This window comes from Aethalodelphis obliquidens, unplaced genomic scaffold (genome assembly GCF_003676395.1).
Source record: "Aethalodelphis obliquidens isolate GAN/ISIS:26980383/991018 unplaced genomic scaffold, ASM367639v1 scaffold50, whole genome shotgun sequence".
Taxonomy (NCBI): domain Eukaryota; kingdom Metazoa; phylum Chordata; class Mammalia; order Artiodactyla; family Delphinidae; genus Aethalodelphis; species Aethalodelphis obliquidens.
The window spans coordinates 3,633,644-3,660,124 of NW_020837994.1; the positions used below are offsets into that span (position 1 = coordinate 3,633,644).

Below are 26,481 nucleotides of genomic sequence, written 5' to 3' on the forward strand. Positions count from 1 at the left end.
GGCGCAGTGGTTGAGAGTCCACCTGCCGATGCAGGGGACACGGGTTCGTGCCCCGCTCCGGGAAGATCCCACATGCCGCGGAGCGGCTGGGCCCGTGAGCCATGGCCGCTGAGCCTGCGCGTCTGGAGCCTGTGCTCCGCAACGGGAGAGGCCACAACAGTGAGAGGCCCGCGTACCGCAAAAAAAAAAAAAAAAGCTATAGCACACAGTTCCAGTAAAAATTTGGTAACTGCCTCATAAACCCAAGTCCAAGACAAGTTCCCATCCAGCTGGCCCTTCCTGCAGAGATTCTGTGTGTCTGCCTGCATATCTGTCTGTGTTTCTGTGGGTCTATCTGTGACCTCATCTCCAAGCAAACGGAGGGGCATGTGGTAGTGTTTCCACGTTTGTATGTATCTGATGCCCATGCCAGGCGGAGTGTGTGTATGCGTATGCAGGTGCACTTGGGTGCTCGGGCCCCTGTGTGCCCACCTGCTGGATCTGAGCCCGTGGGCCTAGGTGGGTGTGGGATTCTTCCCTGCTGCCTAGAGGCCTGGGAGGCTCCCAGGTCAGGTGGAGCTCACTGGGGCTAATCTCCGCTCTCTTCCCTCCCTGAGTCAAGAAGATGAAAATGTTGCTGGCGCTTTCTAAAGTTTCTGGCCTGGAGTGGAAACGTCATCAGCTGAGAGAGCTCAGGATGACGAACGGCTGCCAGACCTGCCGGTTCCCACTGCCAGGACGGGGTGGGTTGGAGCAGGGCTGGGAGCTCACCTGGCAGACCCGCAGGCATATCGGCCAGCCAGACTCTCCTGGGGAAAGTTCCATAAATGCATCAGCAAGAAATAGCAGGGAGAACCAAGTGCTACAGTGACACAGTGCTGGGAGATGGGCTGGCGGCTGCAGCAGGGCTCCAATCAGAGTGTGTGATGAGTCGCCCCGTGAAGGAAGCAGCGGCAGAGCTGAGACCTGCAGGATAGGGAGGGACCAGGCCAGGGGGCAGCTAGAGCGAAGGTCCTGAGGTGGGAAGCTCGGTGTGTCTTGAGGAGCAGCAGGGAGGCCCCGAGGAGGTGACTCACGGCAGAAGGTGCTGGAAAGCTGAGCCTGAGGGGCAGGCCCAGGCCGGACAGAGCGGGACCTCACAGGCAGCCTGAAAGGGTTCAGGTAGGAAGACCCCGAGGGTGTGAAACACGGAGCTTCCATGTGAAACGTGTTTGTGCTTTAGTGAAAGGGTGCCGGGCAGAGGTGGGTGAGGGGAAATGGCGAGAGCCCCACGGTGACCGGGCGAGCGGGCGTGATGGAGAAGTCGTCAGCTTCGGGCTGTGATGGGAGCAGAGCTCCAGGACTTGCTGACTCCAGGACCGTGTCCAGCTTCCTGACTGAGGGTGGCGAGGCCACCCACAAGAAGAGAACTCTGGTGGAGGCCCGGCTGCCAAAGAACTATTGAGGGGGTCTGGGGCTGAGGCGTCAGGATAGGAAGGGATGCCCGGGGGAGGAGCCCTGTGCAGCCCCAGCAAGGAAGAGCTGGGGAGAGGAGAAGAGCGGCCGGGGAGCCCTGGGGGGAGGAGTTGGAGGTGGGGAAGCACAGCCAGGGCGCCGAGGAGGCCTTGGAGAACCTTTCTAGGAAGAGGCCGGTAACTAAAACTGCCCACGGAGCTGGTGACATGGGTAGAGGGCACCGGTGACCTCACAGAGCCTTCTGGGTGAGTGGTGGTGGAAGTCAGGCTGCGAGGGCCGGCAGGAGAGGAAGATGAGGAAGTGCAGTCAGCGTCGGCAGACGGGCCTTCTGAGAAGGCTGGCTGCCCACGGAGGCAGAAGTGGGGTGGAGGCCCGACGGCTGTGAGGTCAGAGGACGGCAGCTGGAGTAGAGGACCCAGAGGGACTGAATGGGGTGAGGGGGCCGCAGATGCTCTCCTGGGGGTGGGTAAGCTGGCGCTGCTGTGGCCCACGGGAAGGCCAGGGAGGTCAGGGACCTGCCCCACGGCACACAGCTGGTCCCGAGCCCGGTCCTCTCCCGGCAAATCGTCTGCAAAGTTGAAGGACCCAGGGCTGTCTGGGGGCCTTTCTGTGAACACAAGCTGGTTCTGCACCCAGGAATCTGGAGTGTCCTTATAAAAAGGGTGCATCTGTGTGTGTGCTGCACCCCGAGCGTTTCTCCATATGCCCATCCATCCCCCTCCTCCTCCCCAGCTCGCTGGACCCCAGTGTGTGTCAGGGAGGGCACTCAGGGGTGAAGGTGAACAGGGCACTGCCTGCCCCCAGGCACTGCTCTGCCCGGGTTCCCTGGGGTCCTGAGGCCTGGGGGCAGCCTGATAGCTGGGGGGCAGGGATGCTCTGACGGCCTTCAGCTCCTGTCCGTATCGATCCTTCCACTTGGAGGACGCGCAGCCTAGGCTGCTTTAGTAATGGTCTTTTCCCAGGAAGCCCATGTGTGCCCCACACGTTTCTGGTCTTTGAGATATGGGAGGGGCCCATCCTGGAATTGCTGCGAGGAGTCAGTTGGAAGTTCTAATGAAGGAAAGACCCTGGGCAGGAAGCTCTGATGTGGTCATGCTGTGGGCCCCTGATGGGGCTCTGTCCATCCCCAGGCCAGCCACCCACTGGTGGAATGAGCCCGTGGGGCCTTGTGGGCCCCTGGGCTGCCTCATTTCTAGGAAACTAATTCTCAGCTATGGGCAGCACCTGCGCCCTGTGGCCCCCTGTGGACCGCCCGGTGCTCGAGCGGAAGAGAGTGAGGAACAGCACGTTGCAGTAAAATGTTCTTACTTCCCCCGCTCCCCCATCTCACCTGGGTTGCCCTCAGCGAGGGACATGGGGTCACAAAGGACAGAGGACAAAGGAAAGAGCCCAACTGCAGGGCAGGCACCAGCTCTGAGAATCTGCTTCTTTTGGCCCCTAAAACATGAGGGCCTTTGATCTGTAAATTCCTCGTCTTCGGAAATTGTCTGCAGTCAAATGCTCTACCCCTGAGCTATACCCCCCCGCGGAAATAGTCTGAATGGTGACAAACGCCCAGTGATATTTATCAACATATCACCTGTAACGGGCTCAGAATGGGAAGACCCTACATGCTGAGTGACAAGAGGGAGGTTGAGCTAATCACGGCCGCCACATGTTGCAATCCTGATGCTGTAACTACAAGTGAGTAAATGATACCCAGGGCGCTCAGGACGTTGAGCGGAGAGCACAGACCAGAATGAGAAGTTATGGAGCAGCACGATCTCATCCATGACCTGGACATCAGAAACAGGCTGGCAGGAACCATGCTGAAGTGCTAACAGTGGCTGTCTCTCAGGAGTGGAAAGGTGGAGATTATTTAATCATTAAAGAATTCTGTATTTTCCAAGTTATCCCCGCGAGGCAGGTAATACCTTTATAATCAGAAAAATAACAAGTATCAACTTTCAAACAACAGAGGCCAAGCTTTGGGGGAAATTCCACTTACTCACCCGGGGTTTGATGTCCAGAGGTGTGGGGAGGCGTCTGGGGAAGCCCGCCTTCCCCACCAGCCAGTAGGTCTCCTTGAAGCCCCTCCCCTGGAAGAGAGAGGAAAAGAGTTGAACGTACCTTCTCAAGCAGAGAGCCAGGGCAGAGACACGATTCCCACAACTGGGAGGAAGGCAGCCTAGAGCCTGGAGGCAGATTGTCTGGGTCCAAATCCTGGCTCTGTCACTTCTAGCTGTGTGACTTTGGTCAACATACTTCACCTCTCTGTGCCTCAGTTTCCTGAATACCTCATAGAGTTGTGAGGATTAAATGAATTAATATTTATCCGTTAGAGAAATAAATAAATAATGAATCATGAGTTCTATAACCAGCAGTCATGGAATGCTAAGATCCCAGGTTCTGTGATTTGTGATTTTCCCAAACTGTTGAAGGATACAGTGGTCTCCCCTGGGATGGGGGTGCAGCTACCTGGGGGGTCAGGATGGGCTGCCCTAGAAGTTTCACATGCCACCTGGACCAGGGATGGGTATTGCCCCTTGGATCCCTCAGGTCAGCCCAAAGAACCTGAGGTTGGCATACTGCCCTCCCGACTCCCACTCTGCATCCCCTTCTGTCATCAGAATCCTCTGTTGCTTAGGACATCTAGTGCCTACTCCCCCAAACAAGACACGCCTGCCCTTACTCCACTCGCCCATAACTTCAGCCTCCAAAGCAAAGGATTCCGCTTACACTGGCCCTCACAGGCTGTGTGACTTTGGACAAGTTACTGCTCCTCTCTGAGCTGCTGCTCTGACATTTCACCGTTTAATGAAGTGAGACCCGTGGAGCCCCCCACGGGAGTCCCCCAATTTCTGGGGCCCAGTCGCAACCCTGGGCCTTTAAATGCCCCAGCTGCTCCAGTCACTCCAGTAGGCCTGGCTCTAGCTGAGGAATTGGGGAAATGAAAGGGGGTGGGGTAGGAAGAAAAGTCATTCATAGGATGGTACCATTACCTTACTGAACGTTAACATTAAAAAAAAAAGAATGCAGACGTGACAGACCAATTTCTGTCTTTGAGGGCAGATGGGCAGGTAAAACCCAACATCACACTGACAACATCAGAGGGCCAGCTGTGGGACTGGTGGGTGCACAGAGAAGGCATGACAGTTATTTCTGGGGGAAAGAAAGAAGAAAAGTAGAGATTCCTGGGTCAGGGCAGGCTTCAGTGAGAGCTAAGTTCTGTGCTAGGGTTCTGAAGGATGAGTAGGAGCCCAACAGTGCTATGGAGAAGGCACAGGCTTTGGAGCCACCAGACCTAGGATTCAGCTGTGTGACCTTGGGTAAGTCTCTTTGCCTCTCTAAGTTAATTTCCTCAAATGTAAAATGGGGACATGGATCCTCCTTTCATTATTTCTGTGGTAATTTCTGTGGTAATAAATATGTTACTATCTGTGGTGCACCAGCGTGTTGCCCAGGCAGGTCATCAAGGGAAGTAACTTCTCTGCCCCGGCCCTTCTCCTTATGAGGAGCCAAATGAGGGAGGGGCTCCCCGGAAGAAATGTTTCCTTAGAATTTGGGGAGCGAGGAGGATATTAAAGGTGATCAGCTCCCAGGCCGGCATTTCCTTTAGCTATGTCAGTCAGACGAGAATCTCTCCTGCTGCCCGCAGAAACTGGACCTCTGGAGACATTTCCCATCAATCCCAGGAAAGAAAGTCTCTCACCTTTAGCTCCGTCTGGCCTCTGATATCAATTTTGTAGCCTTCATCCAGGCTGAGCAGTGTCTGGGCGGTGCTTATGCAGACATGAATTCTGTATGCTGAGAAGAAAGGTGGTAGTCAAGTTACCACCTGGTGACAGCATACCCAGTGTTCGGTAAAATCATTAAGAGCCTGTAACAGCCCCAGTTCCAGCCAGTCATACACACAACTCTGATTCATGCAATGCCTTTTGCCTGGCCCTCTTGTCCCCCTAGTAGATTGCTGGGCACTAAAGTGGAGGTCTCAAGGGAAAGGAAACTACATGGATTGATTGTTAAGGAGAACTCAAGATGAAGTCAGAACTCTAGGAACATAATCTCTACTTGTAGGGAAGTCTTTGAAGGCTGAGCCAGTGCAGATAAGCAGTTATTTTTCTTTTAAGGGCAGGGCTCCCCTCTAGGGCCATACATCTGATTAAGCAGGATACGTACTGAGCGACATTAGGGAGCACACGATCTGTGCAGCCAGGAGCAAAGGCTCAGTTTTTTCAGCTGCTCTAGCCAGACCATCAGAGAGGCTCCTGCTGCCAGCAAGGGTCTAAAATGGCATACTTTTTTTAATTGAAAGGGGTGTCCTCATTGGAAAGATGGGGAAACCAAGACCTAGAGGAAGAGCATTTTGCTCAAGGACACTAAGCACACTGGACCCAGTCAGGGTGAGGACCCAGGTTTCCTGCCTCTGGAGTCGTTGTTTTCCCTGCAAATTCTCTCATGACATCATCACAAAAGCCCTGTGCAAAGTTAAAAGAACCAGTGACATACATCATCTCCTTCTGGTTGTTTTACTGATAACTAGGGTACGCTGCCACCAGGCGGTGATTTGGTTACTAAGCACTGTTTCAAACAGCCAGGCTGCAGGGGTCATTGAGAGAGTCCTTCCCTGGGCTTCCCTAGGATAGAAATATGAGACACTCATGTATCCCTGTAGACTCCATCCGGGATGCGGTGTTAACTGTGTCCCCAGAGAGGCAGTACTGAGACATGGTGAGACCCACAACCCCCGCCATGCAGGGCTCTGAAACTCAGATGTGCCCAGTGAGCTCCAGCAGGTCCTGGACCGAAGAGAAGTCTCTACAACACTCTTGTCCCCCCAGTTCTCCCCAAACTGCTGTCCCCACCCCACATCTTGGGCTCCAGCTGGGGGGTGAGGATGAAGCTGTATGGAATCTCCAAGAACACCCAGAGAGGAGATGACATCTATGCCAGGCTCTGGGCTGGGGGTAGGGGGGCACAGATAAATTGGAACCAGGCTCTGCTCTTAAGGTGCTCCCAGCCTGGTGGGGAGATATGTATAAACACTGATCAGTGTTGTGAAGAGGGAAGCACCAGGGCTGTGCCAGCCCAGAAAGAAGACTCTGACCCAGCCCAGAGGACTTCCTGGAGGAGGCAGTACCTAAACTGTGTCTTGAAGGATGAGAGAATGAGTCGGCAGGGAACAGCAGGTGCAAAGGCCCAGAGGCACAGAGCCCACATGCCTGTGGGAAACTGCAAGTGGCTGGGTATAGACAGAATACAAAGTGGAAAGTGGTGGGAGATGTGGCTGGAGAGAATAGCAAGGGCCTTGGAGGCTATGAGGTGGGTGGGGAGTTTGGACTTTATCCCACAGGTGAAGTTATGGAGGGAGGAAGGGATGAGGGCACGAGAAGGCTATTCTATAGTAGAGACCCTGAGGTCTCTCCTAGTCCCCTCCCAGCAAATATTGAGTTGTCTGCATGACCACAGGTCTCTGTTCTGCCTCTTCCATCAGACTGTCAGCTCCTCAGCATGGACTTAGATGACCTTGACAGATGCTGAGATAAAAAAATATATATGTGTGAATCTGAGCATCACAGATTCTTTGATTTATGACATCTTAGAACCTTAAAATAATAGAAGAAAAAAAGAATTGTAAAAATTTTCTATTACGGATTTTTAGAATCTCAGGATTCCAGAAGCACGCCATTGGGGTTGCCCCAGCCAGCGTCCCAGGCAGGGTTGGGAGACTCCCGCAGCCCCAAGTCCATAGCTAAGTGCAGTCCAGCCCTGATGCGAATGGGCACAGTGGGCACATGCCTCATCCGGAAGTCGCCCACAGAGCTGAGGATGTCCAAGGCCATGTTGGTGATCTCAGCTGCATGCTGGCTCCTGTTGCGCTGGGGCAGCCCTGTTGCCACCATTTAGGCATCCCCGATGGTCTCCACCTAGAAGTCACAGCCTTCATGCTCCAGGATAAGAACCCCCCTCCTTCGACTGACCCACATCCCACACAAGGCCACCTCTCTGGAGCCCCTGACCCAGCCCTCGAGTCTCTGGCGAACAGTGCCATCTTTCCCAGGACTCCCATCCCAGCCGCTCTGGCAATGATTGGACCTGCACATTTCAGATCACCTTTGTCTGAATTGCAGGTCTTACCTCTGACCCCAGACCATGAGCTCCTTGGCAGCAGCCCTGGGCGCCCCATCTGCACAGCACCGCAGCAGCAGGTCAGGGCTTCCTCTGGAGAGGAGTACATGTATGTTGGATATATAACCTATTTCCCAAACGCTTGGCCTTCCAGGGTGTACTAAAAGGAAGGGAGCGTTTGAAATCCAAGAGATGTGGATACAAACCCCGGCTCTGCCATTTACCTTGGTCAGGCCACTTCGCCTGTGCAAGCCTCAGTTCCTCTTATATGAAATGCATATTAAAGATGAAGAGGTAAGAGCCGGTTTTGTCACAGATGCTCAATAAACAGACTTCTCTCGTTACCATCATCACCATCACCATCACCATCACCATCATCACCATCACCATCACCATCACCATCACCATCATCACCATCACCATCATCATCATCATCTTCTCCTGGGCTAATGCTTTTGGAGACGATAGAATCCCAGAGTCTCAGAATTAGGAGGGACTTTAAAGCCACCCACTTGCCTCCCCGTGGCTGTCGGTCCTGCTCACGTCTCCTTCCTCAGGTGGCTTCTTCTCCCTCGGGGCAACTCTGATTTACAAAAGTTGAGTTGAATGGTAACCTGCCTTTCACCTGCTGGTTCCAGCTCTACCCCCTGAACTCAAGCCACAGTTCTTTCCTATTCTGAAGCTCATTATCTATTCTGAAGGCCCTGTTCCAGGTGCTGGGAACACAGATGTATACTGTGGCCTTCTCCCCTGCCACAGGCCAGGCCAGCCAAGGTTGAAGATGGCAACTCTACACCCCAAGTCTTCCCATCTGCAGGTTAAAGAGCCCCGCACTGCCACTCCTACAGCGGGCACATGCCGGCATCCCTCAGAGCTGTGGGTCAGAGCTTTCCCTCTGGCCAGGCATAGCCGCTCTCCCTCAGCACCTGGTAGACAGTAATAATAATGACGACGCTTCTCGTGCCCACAGGGGGTGCTATAATTCAATAAATTTCTTTCACACACCATTATCTGTGGACTGTGCCCTACTACCTATGTCCCCCAGCTCTTTCCCTCACCCAGAATATCCCTGCCCCGATACCGGGAAGTGATCTGCCCTAATCATGCCACATTCTGCTCATATACTTAAATTTGCTCCCTACAGCAAAAGGCTTAAAATTTACTCCCCATGGAGCTAGCAATCAGGGACTCCCATGATTTGCAGAATTTCCTGACTTATTCCTAACACTTGCTCCTGGTTCCCCACGTTTCAGCCAAACGGGAAACCTCCTGCTTCCCGCAGAGACACTCAGCGCTTGCTCACCTCCAGGCCCTGATGGTCTAGTCCCTCTGCCTAAGATGGTCTCCCCCAGTCCCTATCTGTTGAGATCCAAGCCGTCCATCAGCCCAGTTTTCACTGCATCGAGTCCATTAAATCTCCCCGGTCACCAGCTGGGGAAAAGATGTTTCCTTCCTCAGTGCTGTGACCTCCATCTCCCTCCCTCCCCATCATCTGCACTTACTGTGGGCTGGCCTGAATGCGGCTGGGTCAGGGGAAGGGCTGCCCCCCACTGTGTACATTTCCACAGAGGAGAGAGACCTCCCACCCCACGCCCCTGGGAGAAATATGAGCAAGCCCTGGCTTTCCCTCTGCCCACACCCTTCTTCCCCGCAGGAGGACGAACGCATTATCTGATTGGCAAGATTGGAAGAAGGACTAAGTAAGTGCTCCCTTATTACTCATATAACCAGACACTATTCCAAACCCTTTACAAGAATTAGGTCTTCACAAGAATTCTGTGAGGTAGGTACTATTACTCTTGCCATTTTGCAGACAGAAACTGGGCCAGAGAGGTTAAGTCACTCACCAACGTCACACAGCACAGACTTGAACTGGTTCGGTCTAGCTCCAGAGCCCATATGCTATGCTGCCTCCTGATGCACATGGCTTGGGCTCTTTCTCTCTCTCTGTTCTAACTCCACCACTGGCTTGCTGTGTGACCTTGGGCGAGTCACCCACCTCTCTGAGCCTGTATCCTCATCTGTACAGTAGGGATAGTAATGCATCCCTCTGAGGGGCATTTCGAGGGTTAAATGAGATATCCTGTGACAATCCATAGGCCAGGCCAGTCCTCTGTAGACATTTAAGTGGTACATCTATACCCCCTGCAATTCTGGGCTTTCAGGGGGAGGGCTCAGCGCCTGCACGTGCTGGTGTTCATCGTCGTGTTGGTATCAACGACAGCACTTCCTCTCACACTGCTTAATCTACAGAACCACCCTGAGCCATAGGCACGTTCACCTCTGTTTTACAAATGGGAACTTGAGGCTCAGAGAGGTGAAGTGATGTGCCCAGGGTGGCTCAGCAGTACGGCCGGGGCCATGCCCATCCGCCGGGCGGAGTGGCTGAGGTGAACCCTCTCCTCCCCCGCAGCCCACTCGCGCCCTGCTCCAGAGTTACGTCCATGAAAGTGCTCACTCAGCGCGTGCTGGGAGGGAACCACAGACCCCTGTGGAACCAGGAAATGATCGCCTGGCTGCCTCCCAGCCCAGACCGGATTGAAGAGCAGTAACCAGATCCTGCTGGGACGGAGGGGAAACCAAGGCTGCCGCATGAGCGATGAGAGACGCGCTTGCACATGGGGAGGACCCGGCCTCCTGTTTCCCCACATCTGGATGGGTGTGCAGGCCTTGTTTTATTTCATTTCACTCTGCCAGAAAGATGCAGACCTCTTGGCCAGAGTTCAGAGCAGATCAGAAAGCGTGATTCAGAGCTGGGAGGGACACATGTGTGAGAAAAGATTAGCAGGGGAGGAAGAGACAAGGTCAGGGGTGACTCAGGGCACATCAAAGCTGCAGGGCTCAGCAAGACGAGATGAGGAATCTTTTCCTGGGGCCCACGGTAGCTCTGGAGGCAAGAGGGAAACTCAGCCAGCATGACAGAGAATGCCTCAGACCATGGGCTGGGGCAGGAACGGGGAATGGGAAGGAAGATGTGTGCTAGGAATTCCAGTGGCTCAGGTTTCCGCGGGTCAGTGTGGGGCAGTGGACAGAGCTGGGCGGTGGTAGTGGACAGGGCACTTTCCTGTCCTGGCTCTGTCACCTACCAGCTCTGTGACCTCAGGCAAGGCACTTCCCTCTCTGGGCCTCAGTGAGCTCCTCATTTAGTCAGCACGTGTTTCCTGAGGACCTACCGTGTACTGGACATTGCCAAGCACTGGGGACAGAGCGGTTTAGGTTGGAACCGACAGGTCCAAGGGTAGTTATGAGAGCATCACACAGGAGCTCCTAACCATGTCTGGGAGGGCAGGGAAGCTAACTTGAGACCAGGCGGGAGCAGAAGGGGAGAGAGAGCAGGGTTCCAGGAGGAACAGCGTGTGCAAAGGCCTCGTGGTTAGAGAGAGCAAAGCTTGCGTGAGGAATACAGAGGACTGCAGGGGCAGAGTGCGGAGATGCAGTGGGGAGGGAGGGGGGGCCAGCTCCTGGAGGGCCTTAGGGGCCGCTACGAACCTGTGACTTTATCCTGAGGCTGTCCGTGTCCCGGGATGGTGAGCCCTGATGAAGTGGGGTTACAGGACCAGAATGCCCAAGTTCAAGTCTCAGCTTCACATTCTGCTGGGACTATGTAATTAGACAAGCTGCTTAACCACCTGTTTCTTCATCTGTAAATTAGGGGTGCTATTATCTACCTCATACATTGTTATGACGATCAAATGGGTTAGTACATATAAGGCATCTAGACTGTGTACCAGTGTCTGGTATACAGTAAGCACTCAATAAGTACTGGAGATTCCTGTTGTCGGGACACTGTGCGTAATGCTACCAGCAGACTTCCTCGCACCTCAAAGAGTTAGTTCTCTCCTCTGAAACTTCCTGCCTATGCATCCTTTCCATCCTGGCTTCAGCCCAGGGCCTGGCCCTCCCCAGTCCCGGCTCTCCTGGAGGGTGGTGGCAGGAAGGGGGCTGGCATGTCACAAACGAAGGCTAAGGCCAGGGGAGCCAGAGTATGGCTGTTTCCTGGAGCTTCCTCCCCACCTCATCCACTGTGTCTGAGGCTGACCTAGGACCCCCCAACAATTGGATCAGAATAGGGGCAGGGTGGGAAGGCCCCCAAAGCAGGCGTAGAGGCTAGAAAGCTATTCACTTTCACAGGCTCACAGTTTACACAGCACTTCTACCAGGGGGAGAGGATCTGCCCATCATCTGTGAACCCCTGGGACTGGAGTCATTATTCCTGTTTTATAGATAAGGTCCAGAGAGGGGAAGACAAAATGACACACAAGCTGGTGTTCAGGGTGGGACTCAAACCCAGAATCGAGAGGTGCACAGGGACTAGATTGTGGGGGATCTTGACAGCTCTGCCAAGGCCCCTGCTGCCCACTCCATCGTGTCCCACCCACCACCCACTCCCACCACTGGCCCACTTCATGTCTAGCCATCACAACCCATTCAGCATCCCTCCCAATTACTAGGTCCACCCTCTCAAGCCTCAAGCTTTAGCACTTTATTTCCCCATTGCTTGCCTGGAGCAATCACACCCAGGCTGGACAATGCTAGGAAGACACCTCCTCCAGGAAGCCTTCCTTGCTCTTTACGCATTTACTCCTAGCTGGATTTGGGGCCCTCTCAGCCTCCAGGACTGAGAGCTCGCCAAGGGCAGGCACAGAAGCTGACTCACCTGTCAGCCCTTGCCTGGCACAGGTTGAATTTCTTTTCCCCACCTCTTAAATCTGGGCTGGCCTTTTGACTTGCTTTGACCAATAGAATATGTCAGAAACGGCAATGTGCCTGATCCCAGCTTAGATCTCAAGAGGCTTCTGGGCTTCTGCCTTCTCTCTCAGAACTTTGCCACACCATGTAAATAATACCAATGCACCTGCTAGAGGGTGAGATGCCACGTGGACCAGAAATGAGTTATCTCAACAAAGGCTCCAGAGTCCAGCCAAGATCAGCAGTTTCCTCTCACCCACAACTGACCACAGATGTATGAGTGAGACCAGCTGAGTCCAGAGACATTTCCAGCTGGACTATAGGCTTGTGAGCAATAATAAATGCTTATCATTTTACAACACTGGGTTTGGGGAGCTATTTGTTACACAGCAATAGCTTACTAATAAAAAATGCATAAATAAATGACAAGAAGTAAATGTATGATGCAAACACAACATAGAGGACGGAGAGATGGAATGCCTGCCTCTTGGTCCTCTCACCGTATACATGTCATGGTTGCCCAGAACAGCATCAAACAGTGTGTAGAGGTCATTGAGCAAGCCCACCACCTCAATGGGCTCACTCAGGGCTGAGATGGTGGTAAAGCCTACAGTGTCACTGAAGTATATGGTAACCTGGTCAAAGTACTCTGGCTCCACAGTCGCCCCCATTTTCAGAGCTTCAGCCACAGACCTGAAGGGATGGGAAGGGCCAGAGTCGCAAGGTGGGAGGACCATCTTTCCACAGTTGGAAGTGAGAGAGGGATATTTGGGGGAAAATCCTGGGTTGAGTGTCAGGGGATCTGGGATAGCTCTGTTGGTGTGCTGGCTCCCCTCCAGCAAATACCTGCCCCTCTCTGGACATTATTTCCTCTGAGGTCAGATGGGGGACCCTGTGCCTTGTCCTTGTTCCCTAGGGAAAGAGGCAGTAGAAATTCAACACTCATGTGCCCCAACAGTGCCTAATACATGTAAGCATTCTATTAAAATATGTTGGATAAATAAACAATGAATGAATTAATGGAACCCAGATTTACTGAGCACCTACTATGTCCCAGGTCCCATGCTCAGAGCCACTGAGGCTAGAGCCACAACCAAGTCCACTCACGGCAGGAGCATCTGAGAGAGCAACCTTTCCATCTTCTGTCTCTCCAACCCCAGCTCCTCAGTCCATTCCTGGATCAGGTCCTCCAGGTTCTGGGAATACTTCTCCAGCATCTGCAGCATAGAGTCAGCAATACTGGTCTTCTTGCCTTGGTTGATGCTTTTGAACTGAAAATGGAATGAAAATCCCAATTTGTCCATGAAGGTCAGCACACTTGGCCCTCAGGTTGAGAATCTGGACCACAGGAATGAACCAGACATAGTCCCTGCCTGGAAGAGCCAGATGGTGGGGAGCAGATATGTAATAGACAAGGGATGGCAACTCTGACAAGTGAAAGCACAGATGGCTGGGAGGAAAAATGGGTTGGTTCTCTATGAGGTGAACAGGCGGGGAGAGGACTTTGCAAAGGAAAGTTTGCCCAGCATTGCATCACCATTAACAAACACATTGGTTCTCACAAAAACACTGTGGAATAGGCATTCTTTGTTCTCAAAGATAAGTGGCTGGATGGATGAAGAGATGGGTAAATAGATAAAAGCAATGTATGTAGATTATTTACGTTTATAATCTATTTCTACCTCTTTATTTCTCTCCCTTTTCAAAAAATTGTTTACAAAATAAAATAATAAATATGTAAGGGCGCTGGGACCAAAGGAGAGTAAAGGTTAAAAAAAAAATTGTTAATCCAGGAGTGAGGTCTATATGCAAAATGCATGCTAGAATTTGGTCACGATTTTGGATATGAGCTTCCTAGCAACAAAGCAAAGAGGGAAATAGAGATTACATAATCTATGGAGTCCATAAGACAATGGAGTATTAAACTAGTTGCTCAAAAGGAACACAACTACTGCTGGTGCTGAGCAGAGAGAAGTACCTCTCAGGTCTTCATAAGAGGACATTCACATGTTGTTATAAATTGTACCTTCAACAACCTTATAGGAAATATGGCACCCAGTCTCCTAGGGAGACTTCCTAGAACCTTCCCCAGTATGGTTTGCACCTTCCCAAAGTGCAGTCAGTAGGAGAAGCAAATTAATGATGATCAAAGTGACGGGGTTCATTCCTGTCTAAATCCAGCATCTCGACCTTTGTGTGTGTATAGGTGTGCATATCCGACCTTCATTAATACTGCTTCTCTCGGACAAACGTCTGTAAGGCAGGTAGTAGCAGCAGCCCCTGAAGAGCACCTATTTTGTGTTGCTCATCAAAAGCAGAGGCATAAGCTTTAGAGGTCATTTGCCATGAGTGTGACAGCTGCTGACCTTGAGACACAGCACTTAGCACGGGTCTTGGTGCTCAGGAAGGCAAATGTCCCTGAACCCAGAGTTCTGAGAAAGCTTTCCTCAGATGGTGGACCTCAGGCTTCACCCTCAGCGATGACGATGCTGGCCCATTGCCCCCTTTCTGCACAATGGTTCCAGGCCCCGGGGAGAGTGTGGGGCCCCCGCTGGGGAAAGTGAGGTGAACCGATCAGCCGTTTCTTGCGAGCAGCCAGCTCCTCTGGGGACGCTGACCTGGGTATAGATCTGGTCCAGGTTGGGTCTGTCCTCCGGAGCCTCCTCCCAGCACTGCTCCATCAGCTGGATGCACTCAGGTGGCCCATGGTCAGGAGACACCAGTGGCCGGCACAGGCGAGGGGGAGACACCACCTTCCTGATGATTTCTGCAACAAGCACGGGCCGGGCAGTGGGGCTGAGGTCCTCAGGAGGGCTGGTGGGAAGGGGTGGGCCTGGGATCCTGAGACGGAGGGCAGGGTGGGCCTGTGGGGTGCAGACATCAGGCCCCGAGGGTATTCCTCAGCCCCTTGATCTGTGCCCCGGGACGTGCTGGCCAGTGGGCCAGGATCGCTGTTTTCCTGGGTCTGCCCCAGTGTGGCTGGGGAAGGGGTCTCAGCCTGGGAGACAGGTGAACAGGGTTTGAATTCTGGATCCGCCACCACCTCTCTATGAGATGGTGAACAAGACAGCAATCTCCCTGAGCCTCAGTCTCCCCATCTGTGAAATGAGCTTAATAAACTGCCTTCTTAAGAGGGGTACTGAGGGAGGAGATGACAGAAGCTAGATCTCGGGGTACTAGATTCACTCCACCCCCTGAACCCTGCACAACTTGTTACTGCTCTGTTACCAGCAATGGCCACGAATGTGCTCGAGACCTGCGCAGTGCAGCTCTTTCTACCAGCCCTGCCACCCGGAGGCTGTCTGGTACCAACTCTCCACAAGTGTGAAGCAAGACTCTGCTTATCATTATCACCATCACAATGACTCTTCTCCCAGGACCAACCCTGCTGTGGACCTTCTTGTCCCCGCTCCACGTGATGAAGACCACAGACTAAGTCCAGATCAGACAGATCGACGATCCAGCTCCGTCTCTGCCACTCGCCATCACTCTGTGCCTCGGCTTCCCCACCTAACAACCAATGGAAGTAACCCCACCTCGAGAAGCTGGAGTGGGGCCTGGGGGAGCTGAGAGATTCACAGGAGCACCGGGAGGAGGTGAGGCTGGGTACCAGGCTCAGGCTCTCAGCGGCACAGGAGAGGACTTCGAGATGATCCACTTATATTCTGTACACGTTATGCCATCTCTCTGAGCCTCAGTTTCCTCACCTATCAGAAGGGCATAATAATAGTACAGACCGCACAGGGCTGTTAGAGGTATAGCAGGTTAATCTCTGAGGAGGGCTGAGATCCTCCTCAGAGACGGTGAGGAGGTGGGTCCCTTGGAACCAGGGAGGAGAAGGTTCTTTCTGGATTTCCCTTGGCTGGCCTCCTTGTTGGGGGCAGCCCATGATTCACTGTCCCATTTTACAGACAGGGAAACTGAGGTTCTGGGGTGGTGAACTAGGTCACCCACAGCCACAGGGTCAGTAACAAGCAGATGCTGGAACTGAGCCTGATCGCCTCCCAGCCTGCACGATTTTCTCTGCTCAGAGGTTCCCAGTCTGCAGGCATCAGACCCTGAGGGCCTCTGAGTAAAGGGTCTGGGAAGCTGTATGTGCTTGCAAAGGAGTGTGTGCAGATGGAACCAATAATAGATCACACACACACACATGTCCAGCTCTTTTTCAAAAGCATTTGGATGGTGTTGTGATGAGTAAAATACAGATCCATTTCAAAGTGTTGCTGATTTCAGAGCAGATTTTTGTCTTTGGGCATTTCCTCAGTTGGCGGATATTAAAAGTCAAATAGTAGCGTGTGAAGCTCAAAACTTTTTTGTCATTAAAGTGGAGTCCTCACAGGCAAGCATGTTGGGAAACCCTGGCCCAGGCCAGGCCGGGTCTCGGGTTCCCTCCCCATGCCGAGCCTGCTGTCCACACCCAATGCATCACTGTGATGGACCAGCTTGCTCCGTGGATGACTCCAGGACATTTTAGGGCAAGAGCACTGAGCTCACCCAAATCCTAGACCCATGGCTTCCCGCTAGGGAGTCCCTTCCCCTCTCTGAGCCTCACTTCATCCATCTCTGAAAAGAGTGCACTAGCCCACCTCACAGGGTTGTCCAATGGAATAACGCATATGAAAGTGCTTTGGAAACCACAAGTATCCCCCCCCAGCCACCACAGGATCTTAAAAAGATGCTATTTCTAAGAGCAAGGAGGTCTGCTTCCAACTGGGAGAGTCAGGAGAGAACATGGGATTCCCCACTAGCACACCCCTAAAACCACCCAGTATGCCAGGCACTTTGTCTAAGGCATTTCACCGGATCCTCACAAATACTCTGAGAGGCAGGCATCATGGTCCCCATTTTACAGATGAGAAAACTGAGGCTCAGAGCCTGAAAGAGATTTATTCAGAGTCACAAGGTGAACTGGTGTGGAGCTGGTCTCAAGTCCGTGTCCCCCAAAGACTATGCTCTTGACATTTTACCTCCTGAGACCAGGAAAACTACAGCCAGGGAGTAGCAGGTCCGGGACTGACAGCCCAATCCAGGGGTGACCCTGGGGTTCCAGACCTCGTCCCTAAAGCATGAGAAGCCCTGCACGGTGGCATGGCTGACAGACCCATCCGGCTGGTCCCCCCTCTCTCAGCAGGCAGATGTTGCCAGGGGCGGCGGAGCAGTTGAGGAGAGTTGAACAAATGGCACGACCGAGCCCCTTCCCTTCCCACTCTTCCACCCCATAAATCTGGGGCCTGGAATGCTCATTATTCATGGAGCAATGCTTTGTGCAGAAAAGAAGCGAGGCCAGGCCTCCCCGTGAGTTCAAGATTGTCCATCTGGGGTGGGAGGGGTGGTGGGTTCTGCTCCATCCCTGCCTGTACTGCAGGCCGAGATGCAGGGTATCTGTGAGACAGGTCCCTGGAACTGGACAGAGGCAGCAGGGGGACAATAAGAAGAGCAGCCTAGAGTCCAGGGAGCCCCGACAGAGAACACAGAAGGGGAGGAAATATTTCTGAAGTTGGGCCCTGGCACTGGGGTCAGAAGAGAAAATGCCTAAGATCAGGTGATGATGAGGAAGGTGTGAGTGATTACACCCAAAAGCAGGGGGCCAAAGATGCTCTTCAAGGAGCCCCACTCAGGCAGAGGACCAAGCCCCCAAATACTGAGCAGACTGGTGACATCAGGCATGGACCGGATGTCTGACACATTTTAAAATCTGATCCCCACTATAAAGATGGGAAAACTGAGGCTCAGAGAGGGTAAGTGATTTGTGTAAGGTCATGTAGTAAGTAAATGATCCAGGGGGAGTACTGAGGTCTACGCAGACTCAAAGTCTGTGCTGGGCAGCCCGGTGGTAAGGGCATGAGCACCTCCGGACACGGCAATGACACTGGGAGAGGAAGGAAGGGGTTGGGCTTACACCCAGGAACCAAGGTCTTTAGCCCTGGAGCTGGTCAGCTGCCATTTTGGCAGAGCTGCTGAAGGCTGCCTGGTTTAAGTCAAAGAAACGCAATTCTTGCTGTCAAACCAGGCATGTGTGTCTGTGTGGTTATTTTCAGGCCCCAATTTCCTGATGCTCACAGAGCTCCTCAACTACATGGGGTCTCCGCCAGAGACAGGCCAAGGAAGGAGGAGGACGATGCTGTACCTTCCGCTGAGAGCCCTGGGGAACCATAGTGCGGGCCCCAAGTCAGCACCTCCTGCGGGATGATGCCGACGCTGAAGGTGTCTCCTTTGAGGGGGCCCCACCCGGGTTCCCCGGGCCCCCGCAGCAGCTCCGGAGCTGTCCACAGCAGCTCTGCAATCACAGGATGAGGCCACACAGCCGTCACCCACTGACCACCCAAGCTGGGCGGTACTTCACACATGTGGTGTCATCGTTCTCTCCCTACAGCCCCGGAGGAGGGAGTTGCTTCTGTCCTCCCCCATTCACAGGTAAGGGCCCCGAGGCTCAGAGAGGAAAAGCCATCTACTCAAGGTCACACCACAGGAAGTACCGGAGCACGGACATCTCCCCCCTCCCCTTGCCTCACAAGCACCCAGTTTAAACAGAGGCATCAGAACCTACTGGCAGCCTCCTGCCCACCCCTGAGCTGACCTTCCGGGGCTGGCCGGGGGCGGGGAGCCCACTGAGCGTCCAGGAGCTCTGCATAACCGTGGTCAGTGACCTTCAGCACAAAGCATCCAGCCACCACACAGTTTCGGGACTTGAGGCAGCCATGAGGGAAATGCCGATGGTGCAGATACCACACACCCTGGAGTGGAATAATGGGGGTCCCTTAGGCCTGTGGTGAATGAAAGGACCCCTGCTTCTCTCAGAATTCCCACGGACCCCAGGAAACCTTCCTGCCTCCCCCTCACCCTTTGCCACACTGTCAGATTTTTCTCAGTTAGACAAAGTAGAAAGAGCCCAGGCCTAGGAAATCTGAGCATCTCTTGTCTCCCTTCCCTCCCCATTGCCTCCACAGCTCCAGGTTTGAGAAGGGTTCTCACACGGATCATATCCAGCACCAGGGAGGCCTTGAAAGTCCAGTCCAGCCGCAGAGCCTCATTCCGCAGCAGGTCCTCCAGGCTGCCCCGGGCACAGTGCTCCAACAAAAGAGCACTGACCCCAGGGGCCACAAAGAAGCCCAGGAAGGTGGCAATGTTCTCATGCCGCAGCTCCCGCATCTGCCAGGGCAATGGTCACCTTAGCAGCCCGCAGGGGACTCTCAGAGTGTGGACATCTGACCCCCAGTACTTAGCACCCAACATACAGCTGAACGCAGAGAGGCATCAGAAATGTTGGATGGATGTGATGGGTGGATGGATGGATGGATGGATGGATAAAGGAGGAGTGGATGATGGATGGATGAATGATGAATGGGTGGGTAGATGAAATGGGTGGTTGGGTAAGTAGATGGGTGGCTGGTTGAATGAATGAGCCAGCGAAATGAGTGTGTGGAAGCGTCATGGATGAGTAAGCCAACTCCACAGAATAGGGATCTCGGCCTTTTCTCAACCTAAGTGACATCATGGACCTAGAAACTGTGCAAATTCTCTCCCCAAGAGTCAGAGACTGATGAGCAGAAGAGCAGAAGAGATCAGGCACAAGATGAAAGCAGTCCAGCAGGTCAGAAAGCTCGAATCCAGCCAGCAAGGCTAGCATTCGCCCAAGCAGGAAAGATGAAACCATCGTCTAGCATGGCCTTCCTCACAAAAACAGTTCCGGGGTCAACTAAGTGGAGGAAACCTGAATACTCTTCCCCCTCCTTAGAGATCTGCACGCTTATTAGCATACGCAGTGAGGTAAGAATGGCCTCAAATCCTTAGACACCCCTGCTGTCAAGAGCTTGGGCCTCTGTCCCCTCCCCTTGAACCTGAGCAGGCTCTGTGACACTGTGACCAATAGAACACGGTGGAAATGATCTTGTGTGTTTTGGGTCCAGGTCTTAGGAGACCGACAGCTTCCATTTCCTGGAGGCCTGAATGCTCGTAAGAAGTCCCTCTACCCTGAGTCACCACACTGGCGAGATCACCGGGAGAGGCCCTGAGACCATCCACAGTGGGAAGGCATGTCCTGATGAGTCCTCTCTTCCAAGCACCCAGCCAAGGCCCCACGCATGCAAGTGAAGACATCTGAGGCCTTCTAGACAGGGGGTCAGCAAACTTTCCTGTTAAAGTCCAGATGGTAAATATTTTCGGTTTTGCAGACCTTGCAATCTCTGTCACAAATACTTCTGCCATTGCAGTGTGAAAGCAGCCACAGAGAGTTCCATAAACGAATGAGCATGGCTGTGTTCCAATCACATTTTTTCCTACAGAAACAGGCAGTAGACTTGATTTGACCTGAGAGCCAAGCACTGACAGCCCATTTACAAGCCGAAAAGCCACTGAGTGACCCCCAATACAGGTCAAGTGGAACCGAAGAGCTGCTTGGCCGAGCCCTGCTCAAATTTCCTACCCACAAAATTGTAAGATATCATAAAATGGCCGATGCTTAAAGCCACTACATTTTGGGATAAGTTGTTACACAGTCATTGATAACCGGAACAGCATATTAAAGGTTCTGATAAGTCCTGTGTCTGAGCCAAGAAACTTCCAAACTCATCTGCCCACAGATAGAACCTTTTCTTTTAAGAAACATCTGCACGTGTTGATTGCAAGATTCCCACTGGGAAATGCCTCACCTAACCTCCAGACACTGAATCTCTCCGAAGCTGATTCCAGATGGTGGTGATGTTGGAAATAATAATAAAATCCGCAATTTTCCAAAGGCACTCTACTTGCCAGAGACAGTTCTAGGTTATTTCATCAATTCTCTCCAATCCTCATAATTCCCCTGGGGTAGATTTCATTAGCTCCATTTTACAGGAAAGCTAAGTGTCCTATGGAGGCAGGATTCCATCTCAGGTCTTCCTGACTCAAATCTTATGCTCTGTCCTCCATCCCACAGCGCCAGTGCTTCTCGGGATGGTGACCAACTCGGGGGTGAAGGGACTTATGTGAGTAGTGACGATAGGTGACTGGAAGCTCCCCGAAGAAAGGAATCCTGTCTCTTTTCTCCACAGCTCTGTCCCCAAAGCCCAGAGCATAGGCAGTGCTCAAAAAATAGTGGACAAATGAATGCATGTGTAGAGGGATGGAGGATACAGTTGAGGTCCTTCAGTGGTGCTGACGGTACCATGTGAGGATAGTGATGAAGAGGAGTTTGCCCCTGGTAGCCATGGGGATGATCATATTGGGGTGGTGATGTGCCGTTGGGGAGCTGGTGTGGGATGGTGACAGGGATGGTGTATATCTGCGATGACAATGGGGCAGTGATCATGATGATAGGAAGCACTTCCTTTTTCGAGGCTAGAATCTTCTGCATTGAGTAAAGACCAATCCAGACCGGTAAGGGTCTCCTGACAGCACCCCGTCCGCAGCCCACCCTCCACGCCCTCTGCAGCTCTACCTTTCTCAGGAGGCTGCACCAGCTTCAGACGTCTTCAGCCACACCCACTCTCCCTGTTCAAGAAGAGACAACAAGAGTTCACCCCCTGCTGGTCCCCAACTTGGGCAAACCCTCCGCCTCTCTCAGCCTCAGCTTCTTCCCCATAAATGTGCTCTTTCTGTGCGCTTCAAGCCAGGAAGGGCCCGGCCAGCGGAAACTAGTCAGACTTTGTCTCCTTTGGTTGACAGACCTCAGTTCTAGTCCTCACTCCACCACTTTCTAGCTCTGCGGCCTCAGACAAGGGACTTCCGTTTTCTGAACTTCGTGTCCCAATTCTGTAAAGCCAGGATGACACCCACACCCACGTTGAGAGAGCGAACGAGACAGCGGATAGAAAGTGTGTTAGCTCCCAGCGCCGAGGTTGGCTTTACTCCGCAGGCCTCGGGCACCTAGGACACCCCAAACCCAGCGAAGTGAGGGGCTCTCTGTGACCCAGGAACCCTAGGGGAGGGTGAGAGAGGCAGGGGCCTTGGGCAGGGGCTCTGTCCTCACCCAGGGCTTTCTGTAACCTTAGCTTTCTCTCCCCACCCGCCCCCGTCACTGATGGATTTCTGCCTCAGCCTCGCCTGCAGCTCATTCGGAGGAGCAGACAAAACATGCTTTGTACATCATTAAAGCCTCCTTTCAGCAGAAGAGAAAAATGATGGGATTCCCCAAGGGAGAAGGTGGAACAGAAGAAGAAAGAGCCTCATGTGGCTTCCCCTAGAAATAATTAGCCCGGTTCATCGACCGGGGGGCACGGAACAGGAGAGTCAGAGCAGCAGTCAGTTGTTGAATTTGAGAGCCCAGCCCCCGAGAAATCACAGTGTCCTCAGCAACTTTAAAACCTTGCTGGTCTCACCTCTGACCTTCCGGCTTCCCTATCAGCGGGTGGCCCAGGCTCTGTCCGGAGGCTATCCTGGGCTGGGCGCTGCCCCACACTCAGGGCCTCAGGGACCCAGGAGCTCACTGTCCCTTGCCGAAGCAAGCAGGAGGGTGACCTAGGTTGGCCCATTGCTGAGAGAAGCCCCGGGGTAGACACACAGGCAGTGCCCAGGCCCAAGTGGCCAGGGACCGGTTGTTTCCCAAGGTCAGGTCACAAAACACGTGTGACTGGGAGCTGGGAGTCCTGCTTCCCACTTCTAGCCCCACCACCGACTTGCTGTGGGACCCAGGAGAGTCGCTGTCCCTCTCCCCGCCTCAGTTTCCCATGCTATAGCGGGAGTGGGGCATACAGAGCCCCGAGGCTCGTGGATTCCCTTGGGCTCTCCCAAACTGATGACAGCTCTTGAGACCTGAGCAGGGAGGTGGCAGAGGCCCTCACCTGGTACAGAGCCACACTGGTGGGCTCCTGAGGGGCTGGCAGGCTCCTTGCTGACCCCTGGGCCGCTGACCTCAGGCTCCCGCCATCTGCGACACTTCTTGATTCACTTGCACTGTCCACGCGCAGCCTCCAGAGGGCGTGGTCAAGACCCTAGACCGGCTCTGTCTGCCGCTGCCCACCCAGCCCGGTGCCTGCCCCACCCACCCATCTGCTCGGGGCCGGTGGATGAAGGTGAGCTCCTGGGCTGTCAGCAGGATCCAGTAGGGGCCCCGCACGAGCTGCAGCTGCTGGATGTTCAATCTGGAGGTGAGAAAAGTGCAGGACAGAGAGGATGGTGCAAATATCACTCCCCCCATCCGGCTCCTCGGATCTGCCTCTGACCCAGAGCCCTCCCCCGTCCTCTCCCTGTTTCCCTTCCTGTCTCCCCATCAGTCCCAGCTGGGCTGAAGGGCACCACTGAGCACTGTCCCCCAAGAGCCCCTCGGCCCAGCTCAGGGCAGGACCCTAGGCCTGATGTGCCTTTGGGTCCCTAGCCTCGGTGTTTCCAACTCACCTGGAGATGTCTCGGGGTGAGAGCTGGGGACAGAAGACTGCCCCCTCCTGGATGGGGCCGAGGCTCAGAGCACAGAGGACTTCAAACCCAGGAAGAATTGTTTTCCAAGCTGAAGAGCCCTGGGGGTCATCCTGACCAAGCCCTCACTGTACAGATGTGTAGCCTGAAGCTCAGGAAGGATGGAGTCTTGTCTGAGGGCCCAGGCTTCTTCCCCAAGTCTCAAAGGACCTCCCAGGAGGTCCTCTGCCAGCCTTGATAGGGTCCTGACTGAAGCTCTAGGATGGACAGGAGGGTGGGGAAGTCCTGAGGTCTGGGACAGAGGATGGGAAAGCTCCCTGCAGATGCCAGGGCTGTGTACAGAGGAAAGGGCCTGTGGGGTGGGGGGCACAGAGGGACAGAACGAGGCTCAGGTGCACAGGATCTCACCTGATGAGGCAAGTGAGGGCCTGCCGGCCAGCACCAAGACACAGGTCAGGGCCAGAGCGAGGAGGCCGCCTGGGGGCTGCTTACCTGTGGGGAAAGCAGGGTTGGACATGAGTCCCAACAGTAACAACTGCACATGGAGCTCAGCCCCTTCTCTCAGCTCCTGCTACCTACTCCTGGGTCCTCCTCCGGGATGTGAGGACACAAACCCCTGCCCAGCAACCTCTCCAGGGCAAGGCTCAGGATGGCCCCAGACCGGGAAAGTCCTACCTGTGGACTGGTCATCACGCACAGATGTTGATTCCCAGCACAGCTATTAGGGTTCTCACCTCAGGCTCCTGGCCTCCAGGGGCCCCACAGACCCTGCTCAGACCCCATGACTGTCCTGACCACACTCTGGTCCTTGTCTGCCAGCATGTCAGGCTCTTTGCACTAGACTGAGAGCAGCTGGACAGCAGAGCCTGTTTCTTATTCATCTCGGGGTCCCCAGGCACCTTACAGAGGGACTGGACAGGCAAGATGCTGAATAAGTACTGTGGATCCCTGTCAATGATTATCCTACTTCTTGCACACTCCCCACGATGGGCCACTCACTACCTCTTTTGGCAGCCAATTTCAGTGTCATTCACTTTGACTGTTAGAAGGGCCCTCCTTACACTGAATCTAAACCTCTCCAGCCCTCATATCAGGATTGGGTGTGAAAAGGCTGCTCAGGACTGCTGGGCAAGGTGGAGAGGGCTACTTCGCTTAGGCAACCCCAGCTTCCGCCTGGGCTGGCAAGGTGGTGAAATGCCAGGCCCTATTCTGGAGAGAGGACATTGACCTCCACTGCCACAGAAGTTGGGGGGAGGCACACCTTCTTCCTTTGCCTCCCTCCCTTCCTGTCTTTTGCTGAAGGATAAGCACTGTCTGTCTGCCCGCCGATGAATCTCCTCCAATTTGAGTTAAGTCCAGATGATAATAACAGCACTGAATAGCTTGTAGTACTCACTATACTATCGCACATTGTATTGCAATGAACACCTATTCTAAGGATGTCACGTATTTCAATTCAGTTATTCTGCACAACGACCTCTAGAAGTAGGTACAGTCATGACCATGATTTTGTGGAAGAGAAAGCAGAGAGATAGGCAACTGTCTGTGAGTGGCAGAGCCTCGGTTCAAACCCAAGCAGCCTTGCTCAGGCATCTGGGCTCCCAACCACCGCCCACGCTGCCCCTCACCCAGGCTCCTAGAAAGGAAGCTTGACTTGCCATCTGGAGGAGGTGAGGGAAGAAGCATAGACAGGAAAGCGGTCCAGGCCTAGGGAGCCGTAAGCACAAGGGTTCTGAAGCAGCCGTGTACCTGGTGTATTCAACGGGAGGGCAGAACCACATGTGAGGAAGACGGAGGGCAGGGAGCTGAGGGCAGAGAGGGCTCTGGCTGGACTCCGGGCAAGGGAAGCTTCTGCAGGCTCTGAGCAGGGGACAGCCAGATCTGACTGTTTTCCGAGGATCCTCCTACCTGCCACGGTGAGGTCCAGGACAAGAGCAGAAGCAGGGAGGCCTGCAGGGAGGCCGCTGCAGTAACCTAGCGAGAGACGACGGGGGCCTGGAACAGGGAGGAGACAAGGGAGTGGTGAGCAGGGCTCTGCTTCTGGGCGAATTCTAAAGATGGAACCCCAGGGTGCTGCTGACAGGCTGGGTGTGGGGTGTGAGGAGACGAGGGTGCCTGAGCCTGGGGGAGGATGGGGTTGCCATTACCTGCAGTGGGGAAGACGATGGGAGGAGGCCAGGGGGCAGATCGGGAGTTCAATTTCAAAGTCAAGTTGGAGATGCCAATTAGTCATCCAAGTAAGAGAGGCCGCTGAACCACCTACACTTGGAGTGTAGATCAGGAGGGTAAGAGGATGCCCTCCCAATGCCAACTGCAATGGTCTGTGCAGAGTAGCTCCTAGAAATTATGTTCAGTGCAGAGGAGTCAGAAGGGCCTTGGCATCACACAGAGGAATAAATCCTGATTTTATCATTTACTAGCCCCTGACCTTGGGCAAGACATTTAACTTCTCTGAACCTCAGTTTCCTCATCTGTAAAATGGAGATGACAATAGCTATACCTGGCAGAGCTGTGGTGAAGACTAAAACGTGTAGCGTATTTACAATGAGGATAGTCATTGTGGTGAGTAGGTAATTAGCTAGGCGCTTATTAAACAGAATAGCCATCATCACCATCACCATCAGCACCATCTTTGGATCTTTGAGGAGAGGCAGGTGTACTGGGGTGTAAAGAAAGCTGGACCAGGAGGTGGAGGCCTGAGCTTCAGCCCCAGTCCTGCCCCTGCCCCATTCAAGGCCTCAGCCTCGGGCTTCCCTGGTGGCGCAGTGGTTGAGAGTCTGCCTGCCGATGCAGGGGACACGGGTTCGTGCCCCGGTCCGGGAAGATCCCACATGCCGCGGAGCGGCTGAGCCCGTGAGCCATGGCCGCTGAGCCTGCACGTCCGAGCCTGTGCTCCGCAATCGGAGAGGCCACAACAGTGAG

At 53.7% G+C, this 26,481-nt stretch overlaps 1 protein-coding gene across 1 annotated transcript; it reads right to left on the bottom strand.

The window, feature by feature from the left end:
* Positions 1–1,696: 1,696 nt before the first annotated feature.
* LOC113607714 (olfactory guanylyl cyclase GC-D-like) lies at positions 1,697–26,189 on the bottom strand. Its single transcript, XM_027083267.1, is given in 19 exon segments — positions 1,697–1,813; positions 3,426–3,512; positions 5,126–5,220; positions 6,077–6,180; positions 7,171–7,340; positions 12,732–12,924; positions 13,339–13,502; positions 14,850–14,998; positions 18,359–18,508; positions 18,809–18,965; positions 19,204–19,385; positions 19,999–20,028; positions 21,666–21,699; positions 22,989–23,115; positions 23,193–23,288; positions 23,542–23,620; positions 23,968–24,051; positions 25,468–25,554; positions 26,060–26,189. Coding segments are annotated over 19 exon segments (2,235 nt in total).
* Between the last annotated feature and the right edge of the window lie 292 nt (positions 26,190–26,481).